Below are 26,764 nucleotides of genomic sequence, written 5' to 3'. Positions count from 1 at the left end.
CGGACTGCAAGCCAAAAACTGCCATGTCACTGCCTTTGTTGACGTATTTACATATGTATTTGATTGCCTTTACGGAGTTACAGTATTCAACGTTTATGTGTGCATTAAATGTTTTTGATAATAAAGGGGAATATGGAACAACCCACTGGTTATCTACTTCGATGGTGGTACCGTTACGCTTCTTTATTATTGCTGTTTTACCGCCATCTTCAGTAGATCTTCTTCTATATTGTGGGTAACCATCATTGCCAGTAATTGTTTTGGGTACTAAAAGTCGAGGATATTGCTTTGTGCACCTTCCTTTGGCCATGCATGGTGAATTTTCGTTCAGTGCACCGCAAGGTCCATGTATCATATTTTTTACAATAATATCATGTAACCCCTTATCGACATTTTTATCAGGTATTTCAGCGGAAATCACATCATCAATTTCGTTTGAAGTAATTTTTTTATGTAGCCAGATTAGTATATGTGCGTGTGGCAAACCTCGTTTTTGCCATTCCACTGAGTACATCCAGCATCGCACTGACCCAAACACTTCATGTTTTACAAGGTAGTTTATCAGTGATTTCAACTTTTGCCGGAAGACACGTGCCGTAATGTCATGCCTATGAACCGCCGATTGTCCTTGAAGTAAAAGCTGCAGTATCTCGTCCCAAGATTGATTACATGTGAATGTAATAAATAAATCTGGACGACCATAGAGACGAACATACGCAATAGCATCTTGAGCATATTCATGCATATGACGGGGACTGCCAACATATGACGAAGGTAAAATTGTTAATCTTCCAACGTTTGTGGTATTACCGTCATTTATAACTGCATCTCGCAAATGAATGTATTGTTCAGAGCGGAGCTTGGTCTGATTCAGGCGGATATATAGCAAACGTTCTGATTCAATTTTAGCATACATATCAACCATAAATTGGTGAAACAATTCACGGCATTTTAAAATATAATTTTCTTCATCCTGCCGAATCATTAGTCTATAGGAATAATAATGCATTGCACTGCATTTCTTATTCATTTCTTTGTTAGTGGCTGGATTCATCAATTTAATATTAAAGTGATAGCCGTCGGCTCCATCCCAAAAAATGATAGGATATTGTAGGGCATCGTAGCATCGATGAGTTTCAGCAATTCTTAACAACTGAGCGTTTCGCTTATGTAGAATAATATCTCGAGGTAAAAACTGATCACCGACCATAACGATTGCCACTTCGTCGATAGTCGGAGCATTGTATCTACGCACATGTTGGCCAGGAGGCGTTTTGTCAGCGGAAATAACAATTTTATGAGTATCAGTAGGCATCAAATCGATGGCTGTTTTGAACAGACGCACTAACTTATTATTTTCGTGGAAAAGATGTTGCAATTGGGAAACGATTGTCCTTTCAACGTTGGGAGAAATTTCGCAACGTGCATTCAATTCAGAATTTCTATCACTGATGAAGTACAATTGTAAAAATTTATGATTCTCGCCTGAGAATGGTAGAAGGGACCCTGCTTTATGATAAATTTGCCCTTTTACTTTGAAAGTAGACATAAATTGATCTGGATTTTCGATTTGGGCTCCAAACGACGTCATTTGGAAACATGAGTTGTATTGTCTGATTTTTGACAAAAAACGCTTAGATTCTGACGTAGTTCCAGTAAGGAAAGTCTTCAATGGCTCTGGTGGTGCAGCCAATAGAGGAAGTTTAACTTTTCCTGAGGCGCAACACATTCCCATTGTTTCACCATTGAATTTCAAGGCCTTGAAATAGGGACAAATTTTAGACATTGTCCCGATTTGAACACATCTACTCAAGCTATAATCATCGAATGGGTTGTACCTGAATGCCAGGCGATAACTTTCAGATTGCTCTGATTCCTCGGCACGCTTTCTTTTCTTACTTTCTCTATCAGCAGCAAGCCTGTTTCCCTGCTGGTCTTTTGATTCCTCGGCACGCCTTCTTTTTTCACTTTCTCTTTTAGCAGCAAGTCTGCTTCTGCGTTGCTCTAGTAGTTCCTCGGCACGCCTTCTTTTTTCACTTTCTCTTTTAGCAGCAAGTCTGCTTCTGCGTTGCTCTGGTAGTTCCTCGGCATGCTTTCTGTTCTTTCTTTCTCTATCAGCCTCAAGCCTGTTTCCCTGCTGGTCTTTTGATTCCTCGGCACGCCTTCTTTTTTCACTTTCTCTTTTAGCAGCAAGTCTGCTTCTGCGTTGCTCTAGTAGTTCCTCGGCACGCCTTCTTTTTTCACTTTCTCTTTTAGCAGCAAGTCTGCTTTCGCGTTGCTCTGGTAGTTCCTCGGCACGCTTTCTTTTCTGACTTTCTCTATCAGCAGCAAGTTTTTTGGCATAGACTCTTTGAGCATCTTCATCAGTCATTATAAACTTAAGCATTAATAGAATTCTACGCGAACATACGTCTTATATAACTTGAATGACGTCACGCCTTCAAAGCAAAAATGATGGCAACTAATTTCATGACGTCAGCCGAAACATGACGGCGAACATATGTCTTATATAACTTGAATGACGTCACCTTCAAAGCGAAAATGATGGCAACTAATTTCATGACGTCAGCCGAAACATGACGTCACCTGATCCATCCACAGATCCACACACAGACAACTTATTTTACTTGCGAATATACAACATTCTTTGCTGTCCCATTGTCTGTGCATATAAATAGATTGTCAGGTTTACCGACTCTTGAACATGCAACATATAATGGTCAATGGGAAAACAATCCGTATTCAGATCTATACCTCATGATTCTAATGATTGCCCTTGAGCTTTGTTGATGGTGATTGCTAATCGACCATTCCCTGAGTCGCCGTCGTCATTTATCGTTCTTTTAGTTTTTACCTTTTTTAGTTTTTTAGATGAGAATTTTTTTAGTTTTATTCCTTTTTTTCGTTTCAGTTTTTTATTGGTTTTTACCTTTTTTTTAGCTTTTTTAGTTTTTTTTCGTTTTTTATTTTTACTTTTTTTTTTAGTTTTTATCTTTTTTTTTTTTTTTTTTTTTATTCTTAATTTTTTTTTTATTAGTTTTTAGTTTTTTTTGTAGTTTTTGCCTTTTTTAGTTTTTTCAGTTTTTTTTTAGTTTTTAGATTTTTGCCTTTTTTAGCCTAACCAGGATTTGAACCTGGGACCTTCATTCTCCGTTCTGACACCCTCTCTCACCGAGTGACTACTCCAGCATGTTCATTTTGGTGTTTTAAATGGTATATTATTAACCAAATTAATGTGTTTTACAATATACAAAGCATCGTCATAACAAAAATGACGACAACTAATTTCATGACGTCAGTCAACACAGAAATTAAGTTCTGAAATTAAGTCATGAAATTAGTTGCCGTCATTTTTGCTTTGACGGTGACGTCATTCAAGTTATATAAGACATATGTTCCCGTAGAAATCTATTAATGTTTAAGTTTACAATGACTGATGAAGATGCTAAAAGAGTCTATGCCAAAAAACTTGCTGCTGATAGAGAAAGTCAGAAAAGAAAGCGTGCCGAGGAACTATCAGCAGCAAGTTTTTTGGCATAGACTCTTTGAGCATCTTCATCAGTCATTGTAAACTTAAACATTAATAGATTTCTACGTGAACATATATGTCTTATATAACTTGCATGACGTCACCGTCAAAGCAAAAATGACGACAACTAATTTCATGACGCCAGTCGACACAAAACATGACGTCACCTGATCCACAGACAGACAACTTATTTATATATATATATAGATAGATATAATTCTAAAATTGTCAGGTAATTTTCTATTTTGAAATAAAAACTAAAAATTATTGCTCAGACAACATAAATATTTTTGATATTTACATAATAGCTTTAGTGGTTCTGGACTGAAAACTAAATATGCTAATCAAATTGGGAATTGCAATCTTTTATGTTGAAAAGGCAGATCCATTGGAATGCAGACAGGTCGTCCACGTACTTCCATCACTCTGTGTGGTCAGTCATGAGGCAATTAACCATTATAAGGAATAAAATGGGACCCATCAGGGTTCCCTGGGGGACCCCGCAAAAGATAGGAAGGGGATCGGAACAATTTTTTTTATATTTAAGCAGTTGAGAACGATTTAATAAAAAGGAGGCAACAATTTTAACTGGAAAGGGACTCACTTGAAACTCAGTCAGCAGTTTATTTACAAGGATATTGTGGTCAATATCGTCAAACGCTTTCTGGAGATCAGTTAATAAAAGATTCAACCAGATATCAGGGTTAAAGAGGAAGACATTGAATAGATTAGGATGGAGGAGGAGCGTCTGTGGCTATGTTGCCCCCAGGCGACTTGGTTCTAATTTTGCGAGTCAGCTTTTTCAGTCTTATGCAAGCTATGATGGTAAAAATTAAAGTTAAGTAAGGTTAAATTATGTTATCTTAGGTTAGACTAGATTAGGTTAAATTTGGTTCTAAACATCAGAAATAGGCTAAAAACCTAAGCTAACCTCACCTCATCTAATCTATTCTAACCTAGCCTGTCATCATCAAATCTTGCATTGAATTGAAAAAGTTGACTGGCAACGCTGTCTAATTTCAAGAAGAAGAAAAAGGCATTTCGGAAATTCACCATTTTCCGGACATTCAAGGTATATATATGGCGTTCGAATTTTATACCAACAAAATATCTGCATGCTTTATGTCGCTCAAAAACAGAAGGAAACGACAATACCCAAGTTCTTTGGTACGATAACACATCTAAATAACCACTTTTAGCAAAGAGAGAAAAGAGGAGAGAGAAATACAGGAGCGGAAGGGGGGAGGGGGCATTAGATGAAATTTATACAAATCGTAGCTGTTTGCTACAAGCAGGAACGTATACAGGATTATTTTCGGGGGGGGGGGGGCTACCAAAAATTACAAAAGACGCATAAAAATTTGCTTATATTCATTTTTGTTACGTTTTTAGGACTCGAACAAACATTACGGTAGGGGTTGGCTACGAGCTGCAGTTTTAGATGGCGTTAAAGTTTTCGAACGATACCATGTGTCCGTTTTTGCGCAATTAACCTTCCCGCAAATTCTTGAAAGCCGTTGGATTTTCGTTAACCTTTCAGAAGAATCGTTGTTCGTTGTGCTCTAAAATTTGAAATAATGTTGGGCTTCAAGTATAGACTGTAATAGAAAAATTTTACAGCTATTCTGCCAAACAGAACTAAAGCTCTTTAAATAACATTCAATGATAAGTATCGTATTTCAGCTGAAATTTTCCAGCTGCATTCCATGGCAATTCGTGATTCTTTTTTAAAACAACGGCTAAATCGAGCATTTTTGGAATATTTTCTGGAATTTAGAACATTTCAAGAATTTGTGATTCTTCTTGAAAACGACGGCTATATTGAGACTTTCTCGAGTTTTTCAGCTCAAAAGCAAAGAATAAAAATAAATACATTAAATAATAAATAAATAAACAAGAATCTTTAATAAATAAACATACTCAGCTTCTTGAAGACCAGCATCATAGGAGCCCGACCAGGGGCAAACTTCGCTCTGACCCCCCGCTAGCTCCTCAATCACACTCCTGTCCTCAGAAACGGGAAGTTCACCGTCCGTATAAGTGGCACCAACCTCCTGGAAATTTTAATATTTATATTTACTTATAGCATTAAATAAAAAACCTAATTATGCATAATTATTTAGTTACAGCAAACAACTGTAAAGGTGTATTTCTCTTTTACGATGCTTTTACACAAGGGGATGGGGTTTCACTAACCCCTCCCAAAAATTTGAAGTTTTACCTTTCTTCTTATAATTTCATATATGGTTCATATTTTCTGGGTATTTGTAAGGCTCTCCAAAAATGCTGCCGGGGGGGGGGGAGGGAATAAAAAATTACACTTACATCACTATTGTTCAAGTTCCATTAAAAGATGTGGGGATTTTTTTCAACACCGTAAATATTCAGCCTTTATGTTTAAATGAGCAGATGAACATAAAACCCGAAAAAAAGAAAGAGATTGCGAAAATAAGAAAGAGAGAAAGAGAAAATAAAGGAAAACAATATTAAGACACAAAAAAAGGAATATAATCATGGACCGTAATAGAGTGTAAGATAAAAATACCACAAAAATTCATCTCAGAAATTAAAGAATCTCGCCCCCCTACCCATTTTCAAACTCTCAAGCCAGAATAATTACTGATGATGTATGTATATATTTCCGTTTTTTTTACAAGTTTCGTTTTTTTGACATTTTTTCTGTTTCAATGAACCTTTTTAGCTACAAGAATCATACAAAGAAAAAAGATGTATTGAAACTTTAGCAAAATATAGCACAAACCCTGGATTTTGAAAAATAAATCCACTCCCAACATTTTCTCGAGATGGCACCACTACAACCGTAGTTACGGAGTATAGTTATTGATATAAGCCAGTAAATTATATTAATAACAGGAAAACACACACACAAGATGAGTCAACCGTGTATGGAGTTTAAAAAAATACAATTTGCCCACCAACCCCGTCTCTGACATGTCCGGGAGTTGGCATAACTACAAGAAAAACTATTGGTGTCACCTGACAATGAAATTAACAATAGAAAAATACATACACAAGATAGAGAGTAATGTTTGTATGAATTCTATGATATTATTTACCCATCCCCCTCTTTTTGTGAGTTCGCACCACTGCCCCTCTTTTTGACGACTCAACCGTGTATGGAGTTTAAAAAATACCTTTTGCCCACCAACCCCGTCTCTGACATGTCCGGGAGTTGGCACAACTACAAGAAAAACTATTGGTGTCACCTGACAATGATATTAACAATAGAAAAATACATACACAAGATAGAGAGTAAAGTGTGTATGGATTCTATGATATTATTTACCCATCCCCCTCTTTTTGTGAGTTCGCACCACTGCAACCGTAGTCAACGACCATAGTTATCAGCCTCTAATAATATTAATAACAGAAGAATAGAAACACAAGAGAGTCAGCATTCAGTTAAGTAGACATAAGGATTTGACTACAGCAGCATTTAAGTCTGTTGTTCAGACAATAACCAAACTAGTGTAAAAGAGATATTTGTTTTAAGAAACCGAAGACAAAGAAGCAGATACATGCAAACACCAACAAATAGAAATAAGAGAATAAAAGGCATGGCTGCCAGATTACTTTTGTAGAATTTATGTGACACACGACGAGAAGAAGAAGAAACAAAAGTGTCTTCATTTGTTTCCAGTGTTTTCAATTTAGCTTTTCTCAGTATTTTCTTTGTTTTTTCGTTTTTCCTTTATAACTAGTGTCTGATCTTATTTATTTTTTTCACAGTGTCCTTCGGCTCTTTGTATGGTTTGTACTTTTATATGCTTCTTTCAGATAACAGTGGCGAAGTATTCTAATATTGTGGATATTTTCTCGTTGATATCATCCCAATCTCCAGTCACCCCTTTTTCTCCAGTTAGCCTTCTATGCCCTTTTTCCTCATCTTGCAAATGTGAATTTGTTGAATAGCTGTTGGTTAATAACTGGTCCCAAAGGAGACGACCTAAGTTTTACCCGTCTGGGCACCTCATCCCTGCCTGCCTGTCTGCACATCATAAGAAATCCCAGAGGCATAGACTAATTGTTCGATAGATGTAGGCGACAGAAGCAAACTATGCCTCTTTTGTTATATAAGCATTTTATTCAAGACATAATTAGAACCAGACACACAATTTTGGAAGATCAAGAATAAAGTGCGAATTTTTCAATATTTGTTGGAGATATCAAACTTTTGTGGCAGAAAATCTTACAGGTCCTTCCCCCAAGAAAATTTTGCAGGCTCCGCAGATAAAACTGAGAGTGAAAATATGGATAAATACGGATAACAAGATGAATCCGTTTTCAAAAGAACAAAATATCGTAGCAATATTGACGCCTCAGAGACTAAGAATCCGTCCCCTTTCAGAAAATCCATATTACTGGCAGGGGTATCACTTCATAAAAATGCAGGATGAAGGGGGATGAATTTTTTTGATATTTTTGTGAAGTATTAAAAAAGAATTTATCAAAGTCTGGGAAGGGCCATTTTCGTTTTTATTTATTTATTTAAGCGAAAATACCACCGAAAATATTTTTCAAAATCAATGAAGGGAGAAAATTGCACCCACCCCAAGTGTCACTCCTGATCACAAACAATAATTTAGCATGGCTTAATGGGAGTCATCTTAATACAAGGTAAAAAATTGAAGATTGAAAAAACATGGAGATAAAATCCTACAAAAGTTGACCAATCAATCCACGTGATCATGAAGTGAAAAAAGAAAGAAATACCTTGAACAAGAGACAAACGAGAGTAAACAAAAGCATATGCTGCCAAGGGGTTGCCCATCCTCTCTTCACACGGTGCACATCTTGGAGCACCACGCCTCTTTACGCAAAACGTGGTACCATTCTTCCACACGTGGCATCCACTAGCTGATGTACATAATTTAGAAAGTGGGCAACCCCTATGATGGTACCTTAGCAAGCTTATATAGGGTTGGCATTACTGTTATATTTATCAAGCTAATACCTTTCTTGTAATACATGAGTCATAGCTAGGGGCATGCGAGTCCGGTGGCTCCGCCTTATAGGACGTTGCCTGTGAATCGCACCTATGTATACCCTGCAAAAAGGCCAAAAATTATTCAAAAATTATTAAAGAAAATTATTTATGTTATTGTTTACTTTTCATAAAGAAAAAATACGAAAATTCAGCGGTTTTACTCAGAAAAAAAAACTTTATGGTTTGATTACCATGCAAATATGACTAATCCTCCAGGAAATCTAGAAAAAAGTGCATTTTTCAATTACGTTGTTTCAGGAATGTCATTTAAGACACCAAAATTAATAGAACCAAGAATAAAATTAATAGAAATTAACAAAAAAAAGAGGAAAACAAAAACTATTCAGCTAAATCGATATAAAATTAATCCGTATTTTGAACCTCATTCACAAATATTATAAGATAGAAATTTGAGGAAAAAAAAAATCATGATTTTTTGTGATGTTAGACTAAGGAAAGAAACATAATCGCCAAACGCTAGATAGAGCTGGTAGTTTTTCTTTTCGACACTAATGCTACTTTCCACTTTATTTTGTTGTATTTTAACAAAAGAGGGAATAGTTGTGGGAAAAGTGGAGGTGATGGCCAATTGTAGAAAAAAGCCAAGACAGATTGTTGAATTAAGTGGGCAGCCCAGTCAAGGGTTAATTTTATCCGTTTGATTGCCGTTGTTACTGTCTGCCATTTATGCTACACCTTTCCGTGCATGTGTGTCCCTTCACAAATGCCAAACTAGAGTCGTACCTGTTGGAGGTTCTCGCTGGGGAACACACGCAGGTTGACTACGGGTTAAATTACTTGAAAATTTTCCCTCTCATGGCTATCACTCGACAACGCTGAACTAGAGTCAACCCTCTCATGCTAATTCACGGTGGGTTGGGTAAAATTATTTGCAATATACGAAATATGATTGTGAAAATTAAGAAAAATGAAGGTTGTGAAATACAAAAATTACGAAACATCATTGTTCACAGTTGTCACACGTCAGACTTAACCATCTCACATTAATGCTTTGCATTACTAAAATAGGTAGCAATATCACTTCCGTTATGAAGACCCTCTATGCATTTTCAAAAAAGATGAATAAATTTTGGCGTTTACTGCTATTAAATATTGCACTGAAAATATATTGTGAGAAACGAAAGAAAATATGAAAATGCTGGAAAAACAAGGCCATATCTAGGGGGACGGGGACCGGTTTTGAACCCCCCCCCCCCCAATAAAAAAATATCCGACTCGTAAAAAAGTAACAGAAATACATATAAAAAATTTTTGATAGGTTTTGTAAAGTTTTTTTTTATCGCCACGAGTGGGGTGGGAAGAAGTCGTAAGAAAGGGTTTAAGGGAAGCCAGAACTTCTTGGGAGGATGATGGCTTTGAATAGACTGGAATGGAGGAGGAGCGTACACTGCTGTGTTGGCCTCAGGCGGTTTGATGCTAAAATGAGTTGATTAGTACTAGTAAAGCAGCAGGATTAAAGCAGATACTCCCCTGTAAGTGACAATTAATTTACTTTTTCTAGAATTAATTTGAGTCGAAGTCCTGTCTGTATAAACTAACTTGGGAAAATTTTGGCTGGTTGAGTAGTCTAGTTCACTTTAGGCTGTTAATGGGCTGTTGAGTTGATATTTCAAGGGCCAAAGGCATCAAGCTTAATATAGTATCAACTTTCTACACCTTTACTCTCAGTCTCTCTCTCAACTCCAGACTCTAGTCTTTACCTGAGCAAATCAAAAAGGAAGTCAAAAGCAGAAAATAAAACAAAGCTTGTTATTCATATCAAACTCATATCAAGAACTCAGAAAAAAAAAATCAATTAAAAATTAACACAACCCTCCGAAAGCAACTTCTTGCGCGGAGGTGCAGAGAGCTCTGACCAAGGCAAAATGAATGGCGAATTCAAATCACATTGTAAATTTATCCAGGATCCTTCACAATCAAATCTTTACCTGTATGAGTCATCCTTCGCCTGTATTTTAGCTGTCATTCAATTAATAGATTCTTTCCAGACGTCTCGTAATAATAGGTAGACCCAGGGTCGAAATTAAAATTAAAGGAAAACAAAATTAAGTTTATCAGATAAATAATCAGATAAAGACATGTATCTGATAAAAAAAAGGCCAACAGTCCCAACACGGTTCCTTTAGGCTGCTGACATTACCGGTGATACGTGTCTATTCTCTCTGTCCCCTCCTACATTTTAAACTACCTGAAAAGACAATTAACCAACAGTTTATGTTAGACTAAGGAAAGAAACATAATCGCCAAACGCTAGATAGAGCTGGTAGTTTTTCTTTTCGACACTAATGCTACTTTCCACTTTATTAAGCTTCATAGATTCCTTAATTTACTCCACCGGAACTGACCATCGTATCATCCCTTCCAAATTTGAGTCAGTTTACATGTTAGCAAATAAACTATCTAAATAGATATAATTAAAATTTAGTAAAGATTTCAATTAATTTAGCCCTTTCAATTTTAAAATCTAAGCTGAGCTTGATAAACTTAATTCAAGCTGAACTAATCTGCTGACGCGGTTTGTCTCTGCTGTTCGTTACTGGAATAAAGGTCTTCTGCCTGGAAACAAAACTGCAGAATCTATGTAGTTTCAGGGCATACAAAACTTACAAGATGAGCATCTAAACATGTTTAAAAGTTAAACTAAACTTGATTCGAAGCTGAACTTACACTTAAAAATTTAATTCAAGGCCAACAAGATTTGCTGGTGTATTTTGTCTCTGCTATTTGCAATGTCTTGCATTCCTTTAATATTAGTTTTTCCCCATGGAGTATGCCTTGTAACAAAACTTCACGATATGTGCAGCTAAAATTTTTTTTAAAAGTTTAAGCTTGACTCGAAGCTTATTTTACACTTAAAGACTTGAGTCAAACTTAACAAGGTTTGCTGGTGTATTTTGTCTCTGCTATTTGCAATATCTTGAATTTCTTTAATATTAGTTTTTCCTCATGGAGTATGCCCTGAAACAAAACTTCAGAATAAGTGCAGCTAAACATTTTCTAAAATTTAAATTAAGCTTGACTCGAAGCTTATTTTACACTTAAAAACTGAGTTCAAGCTTAACAAGGTTTTCTGGTGTATTTTGTCTCTACTATTTGCAATATCTTGAATTCCTTTAATATTAGTTTTTCCTCATAAGTATACCCTGAAACAAAACCACGATATGTGCAGCTAAAAAATTTTCTAAAAGTTGAATTAAGCTTGACTCGAAGCTTATTTTACGCTTACAACTTAAGTCAAGCTTAACAATGCTTGTTGGTGTATTTTGTCTCTACTATTTGCAATATCTTGAATTCCTTTAATATTAGCTTTTCCTCATAAGTATACCCTGAAACAAAACCACGATATGTACAGCTAAAAATATTTCTAAAAGTTGAATTAAGCTTGACTCGAAGCTTATTTTACGCTTACAACTTAAGTCAAGCTTAACAATGCTTGCTGGTGTATTTTGTCTCTACTATTTGCAATATCTTGAATTCCTTTAATATTAGCTTTTCCTCATAAGTATACCCTGAAACAAAACCACGATATGTACAGCTAAAAATATTTCTAAAAGTTGAATTAAGCTTGACTCGAAGCTTATTTTACGCTTACAACTTAAGTCAAGCTTAACAATGCTTGCTGGTGTATTTTGTCTCTACTATTTGCAATATCTTGAATTCCTTTAATATTAGCTTTTCCTCATAAGTATACCCTGAAACAAAACCACGATATGTGCAGCTAAAAAATTTTCTAAAAATTAAATTAAGCTTGACTCGAAGCTTATTTTACGCTTACAACTTAAGTCAAGCTTAACAACGTTTGCTGGTGTATTTTGTCTCTGCTATTTGCAATGTCTTGAATTCCCTTAATATTGGTTTTTCTCCGTGGAGTATGCCCTGAAACAAAATTTTACGACATGCGCAGCAAAACATGTTTAAAAGTTAAATAATGATTGATAAACGTATTCCGATCTTAAAAAGATCTGCTGAGATATTTGATCAAGATTTTGAATTCCTGCGATTTTTTTTTTCACGGAATATGCCTTGTGGCAAAGTTTTCTGATACACATAGCTAAAAAAAAAAAATCACGTAATGCAAAACTAACCTAACCTGTGTGGGTCTGCTAAGATATAGGAACAGACCAAATGAGGATTCAAACTTACACTTGAGCAATGCACCCTTCCGCTAGTCAGAGAAGAAGGGTGTGAATTTCGCTCTTCAGGCACTGGAGACACAAAGGGCATTGATGGTACGACACATTGCTGGGGTAGATAAACGGGCTGGTAGGCTACCATACCACCAACATATGGCATACCCATGTTATTTCCTGAAAAAAGTTTATATTCTTTAAATTCCTTTTTATATTAAAAACAAAAAAATTACAATATATTGATAGTGCAGATAAACGGGCTGGAAGGCCACCATACCACCGAAATATGACATACCCATGTTATTTCCTGCAAAATTTTTATATTCTTAAGTTCCTTTTTATATTAAAAACCAAAAAAATTGCAATATATTGATAGTACAATAAAGAAGTGACAAAAAAAAAGGTAGAACTTGAACAAATTGCTTTAAAAAAATGATTTTTCCTTTTATTCAATTTGAAAAAGACTTTTGTCAACATTTTAGCAAAAAGTACTTGGTTCTATAGACATATGTAATTTAAATTGGATAATATTGTAAAGGCGGGCGTTTTGCAGGTTGTAAGTCTTTCCTTTTTCGCTACCTAAAACCAAAAAACCCAAGAGAGGAGTTTTTACTCACTATAATAGGATATTTCGTTAATTTCCAGATTTTACTCCTTTAATGTCAAGCTCTAGGGGAGAATTTGAATAATGTACCTGTAATACAAGTAATGGAAAATTTTATCTTAATTTTCGTCTTCTAAAACCTCAGTAGCCCAATAGAAGAAATCTCTTTTCTATGTTTGATCAAGAACTAGACTGTTTAGGTTTTTACCCCCTCCTCCGTACTTTAAGGGCAGATTTGACCCATCTCACATCGGGTAGTGATGCATTTTTTCGATACTAGCACCAGTTTTATCTCTCATATGTTACCCATATTCTTTGGTACAGATACCTGTACTTAATAATACTTGATAGTATTATCAAGTAAACAGGCAATACTAGCTTGGCCCACTTCGAACTATCTTACTTAAACGAGGCATAAGCTATCATGTTTCTATGTTTAATTAAAAACATCAAATGAGCCTTGCTAGCCGAGTGGTTGTTGCGCTGGACTTGCAATTTTACCTCTATAAGTGAAGGGATTCCGAGTCCTGTGACTCTTTAAGCTCAGGCAAAGTCGACCCAGCACCAAACGTGTACCTGGAGAAATCTGGAGTGAAACACGGTAAGCATCGGGTGATTTAATCAAGAGAAAAGATCCGAAGATCGTTCCTTGCACCAAACAGTGCATTTTCTGCTTGGAAAAAAATTCCCTCCCCAATAGATATCATCATGTTTAGAAATTTGGTTTCACTATTCGATTGCCAAAATTTTCAAACATGTATTTAATGCGTCTTGGTCTTGGACCATAGAATTTAAATCCCAATAAGCATATTCCTTACTTGCCATTTTTATATTTTGATATGTATGCCACATACCACCAGGCTTTACGTTCAGGTTCCACATACGCCTTGAAACATCTTTTATATACCTATGGGATTAAAAATTATCATATAGTTTCTATTAGAGGTTTATCTTCATAATTTCATATTTAGAAGAATTTCAGCCTAAACTGAAATTCTGGACAAAATTTGGCAATTATATTTATCCTTTCAAATATGAGGATCATTCAAAAATTGACTAGACAAACTGTTGTATCTCAGAAACAATTTATTTGATCATTGCTAAACTTTGGCAAATTCAAAGTACAGTCCAGGGGCGTCAAATGGAGTGAGGCAGGGGGCCATTTGCCCCCAGAATATCCCCTACATCAAAAAAGTATTTTTGGTATTTTCATTGAAAAAGCTCTTCCTGGAATTTTAATTGAAAAACTGAAAAAAAAACAAAGGCAGAGTTACCCTCCCCCTAAATTGGAAAAATTCGCCACTCCTCCCTAGGTTTCTGTGAACTGACAACACTGGCACAGTTTCCAGCAATATTTATAGACTTCACCCATTATTATTCAAACTCGTGTATACCTCTGGCATAGTATTCTTCAGATGAACTTTGAAGCAACTCTTGCAACTGATTTTTAGCGTCTCCATGTTTCCTGCGTACTTTCCTTCGTAGATTATAATGTTTCCTCCGTAGAGCCTCTTTAAGATGTCACAAAAAATGTTATTTTGAAGGGAGAAGTTAGGATTTTAACAGGGATTCGGAAGGATCCCCTAACCCATTTTTTGGTACTGTTTCTTGATTTGGCAATGTCAAATCTGCAGATTCACTGTCATAAAACAAGATCACAGCTTTAGTCAAGAGTCCATTGCATTTCGTCGAAACGGCGGGGTTTAATTTGCTCGTAAGCATACCTCTGTGATACTGGATTTATATATATATATATATATATATATATATATATATATATATATATATATATATATATATATATATGATACTGTGACCATGACTTGAGGCGTGCATTTCCAAAAATATCAGATAAGATACACCAGATTTTAGGAACCGATCAAGCTACTGCTACTAACAACTCGCTGCAGCACATAGCTGCCTGAATCCAAAACAGCTACGCACACTTCTCCTCCATCCCAATCAACAGTCAAATTGTGGCTATCACGCCTAAACATCAAACCTCACACAACAACACTTCTGAGGTAATTGTCAAACCGTTTTAAAGGTTTTTCTCAAAGGGAGAATCTTAAGGATATGCATGTACAATGACATCTTCATCTTTCTGATCTACATTCCGTTGGTGATCAACCCAATGAGCACAGCTTATCAAACACTTTTCGGGAGTGTTTTGTGAGTGTTTGTAAGTGTTTCACTCACTCCCAAAGAGTGATTGTGTGATGTACGATCTTTGAAAATGTGAGCAACGTTAATCTGCTTATAAGCTAACGCAGTCTATTCCAAAACCAAGTTCATGTAAACTGTACTGATCAACTGATGTGGATATTCCAGTTTCTTCCTTTCTTCCCAGCTTTCCACTGGAATATAATTAGTCCCAGAGGAACAAACTTCGCTAAGTGAAAAGAAAAGTTTTTTCTACTTTAATTATATTTTATTAGGTAAGCAGTTTTGCATATTTATACCGACAAATTATTCTAAACTAAATCTTAATTTGCTTTTAAAAATATTTAGTGTAGACACTAATCTTCAGCAGCATTTATTATTATTCCAAGTATTTTGACTTCCTTTCATATGAAAAATGCTAGAAAAATTTGAATAAAATTAAAATTGCAATGAAAAATTCAACTACTAAGAGAGTCGAACCGGCGACATTCAGTATGCAAGTCCGTTGCGCTACCCAATGAACTAAGCAGGCTTGCAAACACTGATAAAGGAAACACAAAGGTAGGAACACACATAATAATGTGTCGTCATTCATATTAATTTTTTTAAATTAAGGCTCTAAATGAATTTTTCCAAAGTTGTGACGCATCTAAAACGTTTGGTAAATATTTATAGTAACTGAGCATTCAGATAGCTAAGAAACAAAATTACCTTCAAAACCAAAATTTCATCCTGAATTCAAATATGACCTTGATTTCCGTCATAAATTCAATTTTAACATAGCCTTTCTAACTTTACCCAAATATATAGCCCATCTATCTATATTATATCTATAAAAATAAGTTGTTTGTTTTTGTATTGACTGACGTCATGTTTGTGTGTCGACTGACGTCATTATAAGGATTGAGCATAATGCCGTCATGAAGTTGTTTGTCGACTCATGTCATGTTTGTAGACTGACGAAACTACAGACCGGGACACCGGGACACAAATGACGAGCGGGACATCGGGACACAGGGAATATAAATGACGACCGGGCCACTCAAAGAGAAATTACAGACTGGGACACCGGGACACAAATAAAAACCGGGACACAGGGAATATAAATGACGACCAGGGCACAGGGACACAACTACAACGGGGACGCCGGGGGGCACAGGGGGGATATATAAATGACGACCGGGACACAGGGAATGTTCGATTAGCAATCACCATCAACAAAGCTCAAGGGCAATCATTAGAATAATGAGGTATAGATCTGAATACGGATTGTTTTTCCCATGGACAATTATATGTTGCATGTTCAAAAGTTGGTAAACCTGACAATCTATTTATATACACAGACAATGGGACAGCGAAGAATGTTGTATATTCGCAAGATATAAGTATATATCGCTTTGTATATGACGTCATTATAAGATGACACTACAGACCGGGACACAAATGACGACCGGGACACAGGGAATATAGATGACGACCAGGATACACAAAGAGAAATTACAGACCGGGACACCGGGACACAAATGACGACCGGGACACAGGGACACAGGAAATATAAATGACGACCGGGACACTCAAAGAAAAATTACAGACGGGGACACCGGGACACAAATGACGACCGGGACACAGGGACACAACTACAACAGGGACGCCGGGGGGATATATAAATGACGACGGGGACACAGGGAATGTTCGATTAGCAATCACCATCAACAAAGCTCAAGGGCAATCATTAGAATAATAAGGTATAGATCTGAATACGGATTGTTTTTCCCATGGACAATTGTATGTTGCATGTTCAAGAGTCGGTAAACCTGACAATCTATTTATATGCACAATCAATGGGACAGCGAAGAATGTTGTATATTCGCAAGTTTTACGTAGTTAAAAACATAACGTAACATTACGTAGTAAATATATATATATATATATATATATATTCACAGGTGGGACACAGGGACACAACTACAATGGCGCGTAACGACTTACGCGCGAGGGGGGGGCTTGGGGGAGGGCGCGAAGCGCCCCCACCAACTAGGTATTGGGGTGTATATGATACCCAACAGCTAGTATCATATATTTATCACACATTTATTGATTCTCGATTCAGTCACCGTCGTATCAATTTACAGGTAAACCAGTTTGAATAAGATTTACATTAACAAAGGTATATAAGCCAGAACTAAATTAAGAGAAGAAGGCATTATCTTTGCGGGTCTGTAAAGGGCTTAAAATTGCGTTTGCGACGGAAGGGACTCTCATATTTGGGTTTGGGATGGAATTTTGATTCTAAAGGTACTTTTGTTTTAGTAATCGGCATACTCTGCTTTTTTTTTTTTTTTCTTTTTTTTTTCTTTTTTTTACACGGGAGGCTTGCAAAAAAAGGCAGTGCCGTTTTTGAAGAAAAATGTATATACAAATAAATACACAATTATTACTCGTTTAATAAAATAGACAAGATAATATCCTTCAGCCCCTTCCCTTTCCCATCCCTCATCCTAAATTACCTTCAAGCCCCCTATTTCCAAAGAATGCCATCAAGAGTCAAAATAAAACTACCATTCGGCTGAACAAAAAGAAAGGCATTGAAAGAAACGCTTCGAACTACACATCCTGGACCTAGACCAAAGTACAATTACACTAACCAAAAGTCAACCCTTTAGGCTATATAGATACTCTTTGTTGTCATTATAAAATCCTGGGACTAAATTTATTTAAATTAGCTTAACTTACCATTTGGCTGGACAAAAACAGGATGCATAATCTGCAACCCATTGTTATCATGTTGTTGATGGCTAACATAATAGGCAGGAACCATGGGTGGGGCCCCAGGAGGCATTGGTGCAGGCTTTGCGCTAGAATTCGGTCCGGAGCCTTGAAATCTGCTAAATTATACGTATCTATTATATATATATATATATATATATATATATATATATATATATATATATATATATATATATATATATATATATATATATATATATATATATATATATATATATATATATATATATATATATATATATATATATATATATATATATATCTATATATATAAAAATAAGTTGTCTGTGGATGGATGGATGGATGTGTCAGGTGACGTCACCTGAAAAAACTGGATCAGGTGACGTCAAAACTGAAAAAACTAAAAAAAGGCAAAAACTACAAAAAAAAACTAAAAACTAATAAAAAAAGTAAAAAAGCTAAAAAACTAAAAAAACTAAAAAAAACTAAAAAACTAAAAAACTAAAAAACTAAAAAAAATAAAAAAAAAACTAAAAACTAATAAAAAGTAAAAAACTAAAAATAAGCTAAAATTAAGGTAAAAACCAATAAAAAACTAAAAAGGAAAAAACTGAAAAATAAGAAAAAAGGTAAAAACTAATAAATGACGACACTCAAAGAGAAAGCGACCAGGACAAAAGGAATGTTCGATTAGCAATCAACAAAGCACCGGGACACAGGGAGTATAAATGACGACCAGGACATAAGTAAAAAAAAAAAACTATCTATATATATAAAAATAAGTTGTCTGTGGATCTGTGGATCGTGGATCAGGTGACGTCACCTGAAAAAACTGGATCAGGTGACGTCAAAACTGAAAAAACTAAAAAAAGGCAAAAACTACAAAAAAAACTAAAAACTAATAAAAAAAATAAAAAAGCTAAAAAACTAAAAAAACTAAAAAAAGGCAAAAACTACAAAAAAAACTAAAAACTAATAAAAAAGCTAAAAAACTAAAAAAACTAAAAAAAAGGCAAAAACTACAAAAAAACTAAAAACTAATAAAAAAAATAAAAAAGCTAAAAAACTAAAAAAACTAAAAAAACTAAAAAAAGGTAAAAAACTAAAAAAACTAAAAACTAAAAAAAAAACTAAAAAAGGTAAAAACTAAAAGAACTAAAAAAGAAAAAAATAAATGACGACACTCAAAGAGAAAGCGACCAGGACAAAAGGAATGTTCGATTAGCAATCAACAAAGCACCGGGACACAGGGAGTATAAATGACGACCAGGACACAAGTAAAAAAAAAAATTAACAAAACTAAAAAGAAGGTAAAAACTACAAAAAAACTAAAAAGAAAAAAAAACTAAAAACTAATAAAAAAACTAAAATAAAAAAAAAAATTAACAAAACTAAAAAGAAGGTAAAAACTACAAAAAAACTAAAAAGAAAAAAAAACTAAAAACTAATAAAAAAACTAAAAAATCTAAAAATCTAAATAAACTAAAAAAGAAAAAAAAAAGGAAAAAAATAAAGGAGAAAAACAAAACTAAAAAACGAATGTATATACAGACCGGTACACCGGGATACAAATGACGACCGGGACACAGGGAATATAAATAACGACCGGGACACAGGGACACAACTACAACGGGGACACCGGGGGAAACAGGGGGATGTAAATGACGACCGGGACACCGGGACAGGGAATGGTCGATTAGCAATCACCATCAACAAAGCTCAAGGGCAATCATTAGAATCATGAGGTATAGATCTGAATACAGATTGTTTTCCCATGGACCATTATATGTTGCATGTTCAAGAGTCGGTAAACCTGACAATCTATTTATATGCAAAGACAATGGGACAGCAAAGAATGTTGTATATTCGCAAGTTTTACGTAGTTAAAACCATATATATATATATATATCTATATTCACAGGTGGGACATAGGGACACAACTACAATGGCGCGTAACTATTATGGCGCGTAACGACTTACGCGCGCGGGGGGGCTTGGGGGGGGCGCGAAGCGCCCCCACCAACTAGGTGTTGGGGTGGCGCGAAGCGCCACCCCAACAGCTAGTATATATATATATATATATATATATATAAATATATATATATATATATATATATATATTTACTTATGTACCACAATTAAAAGCTATTTTAATAGGCTGAGGAGTTGGGGGGGGGGGCGAAGCGCCACCCCAACAGCTAGTATATACATATATATATATATATATATATATATATATATATATATATATATATATATATATATATATATATATATATATATATATATATATATATATACTTATGTACCACAATTAAAAGCTATTTTAATAGGCTGAAGAAACATAGGAAAAAAACAAAAAAAATTACTGGTTCCGTAAATAAAATAAATAAGAAAAAAATGTAAAAGAGCGACTTTTAAAGATTGATTCTTAAGCCATTGGGGGCAAAAAGTAAAACTATAGCGTCAAGAGCTGGGGAAAGCGCTCCTTATATACAAATAAATAATTTTATTTCATTTAGGATTTTCAGTTTAATGTCACCCTTCCCATTCATTTGGATTTTTGTTTAGTTTCATTTCTGTTCATTTACCACCTTATTTATTACTACCTAACATCGCGTAAACATGAAGACAGCTACCACACCCTTTGTTCTAAAGTTTAAATGTTGCATGAAAATGCTTCAAAAAATGACTAACTTGAGGGGTCACACCAGTCAAAATCAACTAGCTATCTCTCCCATATTACGTATTTTTTAGTTTGCTATTGATTAATATTTGAGGGATTTTGTCGGTCTTACTGTTATCTTTTAAAAGAGAAAGAGAATTTTAAAAGAGATTTTCTTTTTAAAGAGAAAGAATTTTTTTAAAAGAGAAAGAATATTTTAAACGGAGAAAAAGCTAAAAATAGGAGTAATAGGACGAACGCCTTCAAAACCAGGCTTTCCGTTTTTCTTTTTCAAAGGCGTTACAAAACCTAGTTTCCAAATCGCTGGAATCCACCCAGACTCGGTAATCTCGTTAAGGGTCACGGCTGTCCAATTGATTTTTCCTATTTCTCCCATATTAAACATTTTTTAGTTTGCTATTGATAAATAGTTGAGGGATTTTGTCGGTCTATCTGTTGGTATTTAAAGCTGAATAACAGCTTCAGTCTTGTGATTTGACTGTATAATATATAATCAGCATCTTTTTTTCTACATGAGAAGATTGTTTACAATTTTAAGCAAGGACAATAAAACTCTGATATAAAAAAGATCTGGGCAATTTTAATAAGGTTTATATCAGGTCACCTTTTTTTTTTTACCATACTTTTGTCTTTAAAAGGAAATGTACACCAGACCATTGTCACTCGTATTTTACATTCAAAAGTTGATGATTAGACAATTAAACGTACAATGCGGAGTATATTGGATCTTGTCAGTAAAGTGATTTTAATCTTGTCAGTAGATTTTTAAAATTTGCTTTCAAGTTTCCCATAATGTTCACGTGATTGACGTCATTTTTGTTCCCTAGAATGCTCATCCTCCACAAAAACAATATTTTTGCGTTCCTCCCTGTGATTGTTCCTCTCTGTGTGGTTAAATATCAATAGGTAGTTGACCAAAACTGTGCACCACCTTTAAATAATGTTTAAAGTGTGTATATCAAAAGTATTCTTTAGAACAAAAAAAAAATTCTTGTTAGTCCACTTGTAAAACGTAGTTTTTTTACAAGTTTTTTTTTTATAAAATTTTTATTAATTTCCACCTTCAAATTATGTTTAAAGTAAGCATATCAAAAGTATTCTGTAGAACCAAAAAAATACTTTCCCTTTTTAGTCCGTGTGTAAAACGTAGCTTTAATAAGTTATTTCTTTTATAAAGTATTTATTTAATTTTGCTATCAAAACATGCTTAATAGGTTCTTTTTTTTTCAAGGTTCAATCGGTTTTAATTAAAAAAAAGGAAATAACTAAACTTAAAGTACACTGCTCTGTGACAAAACTCACGTTGAGACCAATAAACATAAAAGGTTCTTCAGTAACACGCAGTACGGCTCCCACTTCACTCTTCGACACAACCACACGCGTCCTCATTATATAATCTTAACCATAGGGTTCCTCCCTCCCTCTCTGGACGTACAACCACCTCACCTAAATATACAGAAAAAGAATCTAGACTTCATCTAATTTAATTTACCTTTCTTTTTTTATCATTCACTTATTAACCTTTAACTAAATATTTATTTAAATTATTTTTGAAAGACCCGAGGGAGCTCCTACATCTCAGCTCTTTTGGAAGCATGTCCCATACTTTAGCACACACTACATCCGCGGATTGGAAATACATTGGATTGGGAATACATTGGAAATATCAGTTAACTTAATCTTATCAGCACATTTTTAATATTCGGTTTCAAATTTCCTACAATGCTCATATGATTGACGGCATTTTTGTACCCTAGTATGCTCATCATCCGCAAAAACAATATTTTTGCGTTCCTCCCTGCGATCTATGCACTTTATTCGCATTGACTAGTCTATAATTTTGGGCATTCAAAATGTAACATTGTTACAAGCATTCTTATTCCCTAAGATTCAGGTCGCTTGCCACTTCCTTAAAAATAAGAAAAATCTAAGATTTTGCTAAAATGAATTTTTCCCGAAAATGTCAAAAATAGATTTTTAATCACAAAACAAACTATGGATATTTCGTACATAATAATCGGGGGCGTAATGCTCAGAATCTGTCTACTGATTCAAACAGAGAAAGATAATTATCGAAAATTAAAATTTCGCCTCCAACTGGCTATGTCATCCGCCTTCCCATTTCTTGACCTGTCAGACAAGTTTATAGGATACTTATTGAACTAATAAAACAACGAAATAAATAACAAAGTAAAAATAAATAGATAACTAAGTAAAAAGTGGCAACCTAAAAACAAACACTAAGAACGAACAAATTAAAAAACAAAATCACTAACATAACAACCACTAAATCTTTTGACTCCTGAATAAAAATAGAAAAGAAATAAAAAGGAAACATACAAAAAAAAGAACAATGAATCAAAATTATTAATCGAATGGCTACGTCACCCGCCTTCGTATTTCTTGACTTGTCAGACAAGTTTAAAGGATACTTATTAAACTAAAAAAAAATAAAAAAATAAATAACAAAGTAAAAAATAAATAAATAACAAAGTAAAAAGAGGCAACCTAAAAACAAACACTAAGAACCAACAAATTAAAAAACAAAATCACTAACATAACAACCACTAAATCTTTTGACTCCTGGAAAAAAAACGAAAAGAAAAAAAGAAGGAAAAAAAATATATCAAAGTTATTAATGTACAATACATCAAAATAATTAATCGAATGACTAGGCCATCCGTCTTCCTATCTTCTAACCTATCACCCAAGTTTAAAGGATAACAACTAAATTCTATGACAACCCCTTTGAAAAATATATCATTGACATAGTTGAAGAGTATTTCTGCATAAAAAAAAGAATTTTTATTGCCCTAAATTTCCCTTTTGACATTGCTCCTGCCAATTATCATGAATCATTAATACTCAGACTAATTAAAAAGGGATTGTTAAGTGTCTTACAAAAAGAATATCCCAAGCAACCATATTCTATAATTAAGAACTGCAAATTTTCAAAGATGCTTATCTTACGTGTAAGTTGAGTTGGGTTGATCAATACCGCCAGTGGGGAGCGAAAACGCTGGCCAGTGTCCAACTGGGAGGTAACCTCCAACAGATGTAAGGTTAATAGGCCCAGCCTCTCTGAAAGCATACTTTTGCTGATTTTGGTTCTCGCCGCTTCCATTGCCCCAAGACGAGCCAATACTCCTCTTTATACCATGTTGATTCTAAAAAGTAAGTATAATAAATAAAATTCATATTAAAAACAGTATCTTAAATAATGTTCATATTAAAGTCTTTGAAGAAAATATTTTGAAAATAGAAAACGCGAAAAAGGTTTTGCAAACCTCTAAGTCTCCAAAGGTAACTGCAAATCAGTAATGCATTCAGACCATCATTATGGAAGAATGTCTGCAATTTTTTCTGTGGGGGAGGGGGGGCAAGAAGAAATGAAAATTAAGCATATTAAGTAATGTTCATATTAAAAGCTCTTAGAAAAAATATTTTACAAATAGAAAAAGACAAAAAAGGCCCTGTTTTTTTTTATTTATTTCCTTTAAATTCTAAATTTACTTTTTAAGTGTTTTTGTAGAATGGATTGGCCAAGTTGGAAATGTCTTTCTTTTGATTTGTTTCGCATGACACTTCGACCCGGCTTGTTTTCGGCAGGTAATAGTGGATTTACCGTTAATTACTTTCAATTATAGTGTGATTTTTCTTCCTGAGTTCCCGACCACAAAGCCATGCGGGTAGATGCCGATGCTTTGGTTTTATTGTTTAAGTTATTATGATCTATCTATCTAACTGAAATTTCAATGTTTCCGAATGAAGCTCCGTTTGTCTTTCTTAAGTACTGCTTACTTAAGTACTGCTAAGTACATATAAGTAATGCAGTGCTGCCAGCGGTGGAAGTACTTTTTGGCTCCTAAGAAAACTGGCCCTTTGGGTAGAATATACATTATTGGCTTTGGTTAGATTATATATTTTTCTTCTGGGGTCTTTCTATACAAGATGTGTTTTTACCATAAAGAAAAGGCCCATGGAAATAACTTATAATGATAATATTCAGTAGTCAGTATTATTTTAAGACCGTTGATTAGGATCGTTGAGGTGTATATATCTTATATGCACATGCATCTAATGATTTATTCTCGAGCAACTATTAAAAAAAAGCGTAGTAAAAAAATGCAAAAAGAAAAGAGAAAAAAAAAAACAGCCAACAGAACAAAAATACTTGATTAGACTTTTATTAGATTTATACTCTTTTCCCATTGTTTTTACTTTTTTGGAATTCTTTGCTAACTGATATCTCTCTCTCTTATTCTTTTTAAAATTGTTTTCAAGAATCTTCTTAATTTTTAAAGTCCTTGTTTATTTGTCTTTTTTTCTGATTGACTTTTGTCTTTCGTGTTTCTCTACTTTCTTGGTTTCTACTTATTTTCTATTATTATAATTACTACCAAGTTGTTTTTTTCTACTGTATGCTAGTGTTTATTCTTCCTCATCCTCATTTCATATGTATTGTTTGATTTAGGGTATTATTTATGGTTCTTTTAGTGCTCTATTATTGTGTTGTATTACCCATAACATGCAAAGCTTCTTGGGCCAAATAACTTTTTTACGTTTGAAATAGTGTTTTAGTATTAATAAAATGATTGATTGAATTGAAAATGAAATGGCTGAAACTTAGAAATAGCAGACCTTGTCAGTTCCTCATCTAGCAAGGCGAGAGTCCCTGCAATGGGATTTATGATAAATCTACCATAAAGAAAAGAGACATGAAGATAACTTAAAATATTATTTGGTTGTCAATAGATCGTTGACAGAAACCAATGATAAAATACCAAACATATCTAGATCAGATGTATATGTCTTTTGCACATGTAATATAAATATAATAACAAAAATAATAATTAATTCTGAACCCACTACGAACAACAAGAAAAAGTGGAGTAAAGAAATACGAAAAGCAAAGAGAACAAAAATAAAAACTATCAACTATTCGTGAAATAAAAAGAACATATAAAAGGAAAATAGATTATTGATTAAAGAAATGGTAAAGCACCAAATATTTCTACGATAAATAAAAAAACTTCATAAAATAAGAAGAAAAGGATACAATTTATTGATTAAAGCAATGTTGAAGAGCCAAATATTTCTACATAAAAAAAACAATTCTCTGAAATAAAAAGGATAAACAAAATTCAAAAGAAATGTGAAACAAAAGAATAAAATAATATAGATCGTTGAGTGAAGCAATGTGAAAACGCCAGATAGTTCTGCGTGAAATAAAATAATATAAGAAAAGAGAATAGATCGTTGGCAATGTTAAAGCGCTAAATTTTTCTACATGAATTAAAACGAAGTCGTAAAATAAAGAATAAAAGAAATTGGAAAGAAACTTGAAATAAGAGAAACGTAAAATAAAAGATTAAATATATATATATATATATATATATATATATATATATATATATATATATATCAACGATTAAAATAACATTAAAGAACCAAATAGTTCTACGGTAAAGGAAAAAACTAAAGAAATTGAAAAGAAACTTGAAATAAAAAGAATAAAAGAATATATATATATATATATATATATATATATATATATATATATATATATATATATATATATATATATATATATATATATATATATATACATATATATATAGATGATTAAAGTAATATCAAAGAACCAAATGTTTCTACGTTAAATGGACAAAATTAAAGAAATTGAATTAAAAAAGATAAAAGAATATAGATGGATGATTAAAGCGATATTAAAGAACTAAATATTTCTACGTTAAATGTTAAAGGGATTGAAAATAAACCTGAAATAAAAGAAAGGTGAAATCAAAAGAATAAAAGATAAGTCTATCATAAAAGAAATACTAAAGAACCAAATATTTCCACATTAAATGAAAAG

The 26,764-nt window shown here is 33.9% G+C and overlaps 1 protein-coding gene across 5 annotated transcripts in view; it reads right to left on the bottom strand.

Annotated features, from left to right (window-relative positions):
- The window catches only part of LOC136039222 (period circadian protein-like), a 569,811-nt gene that overhangs the window by 25,081 nt on the left and 517,966 nt on the right, over positions 1 to 26,764 (bottom strand). For 2 of the 5 annotated variants that reach the window (XM_065722755.1, XM_065722756.1), the window contains 5 exons: positions 23,860 to 24,056; positions 18,189 to 18,340; positions 12,702 to 12,865; positions 8,505 to 8,597; positions 5,450 to 5,583 (listed from right to left, as the gene is read on the bottom strand). In XM_065722755.1, coding sequence (XP_065578827.1) covers positions 5,450 to 5,583; positions 8,505 to 8,597; positions 12,702 to 12,865; positions 18,189 to 18,340; positions 23,860 to 24,056 — 740 coding nt within the window. The remainder of the gene's footprint in view (positions 1 to 5,449; positions 5,584 to 8,504; positions 8,598 to 12,701; positions 12,866 to 18,188; positions 18,341 to 23,859; positions 24,057 to 26,764) is intronic. The other 3 variants (XM_065722757.1, XM_065722758.1, XM_065722759.1) reach the window with 3 other exon arrangements.

The sequence above is a fragment of the Artemia franciscana genome, chromosome 19 (assembly GCF_032884065.1).
Source record: "Artemia franciscana chromosome 19, ASM3288406v1, whole genome shotgun sequence".
Classification (NCBI taxonomy): domain Eukaryota; kingdom Metazoa; phylum Arthropoda; class Branchiopoda; order Anostraca; family Artemiidae; genus Artemia; species Artemia franciscana.
The sequence above is the reverse complement of the archived record's forward strand: the minus strand, read 5'-3'. Positions and strand labels throughout refer to the sequence as shown.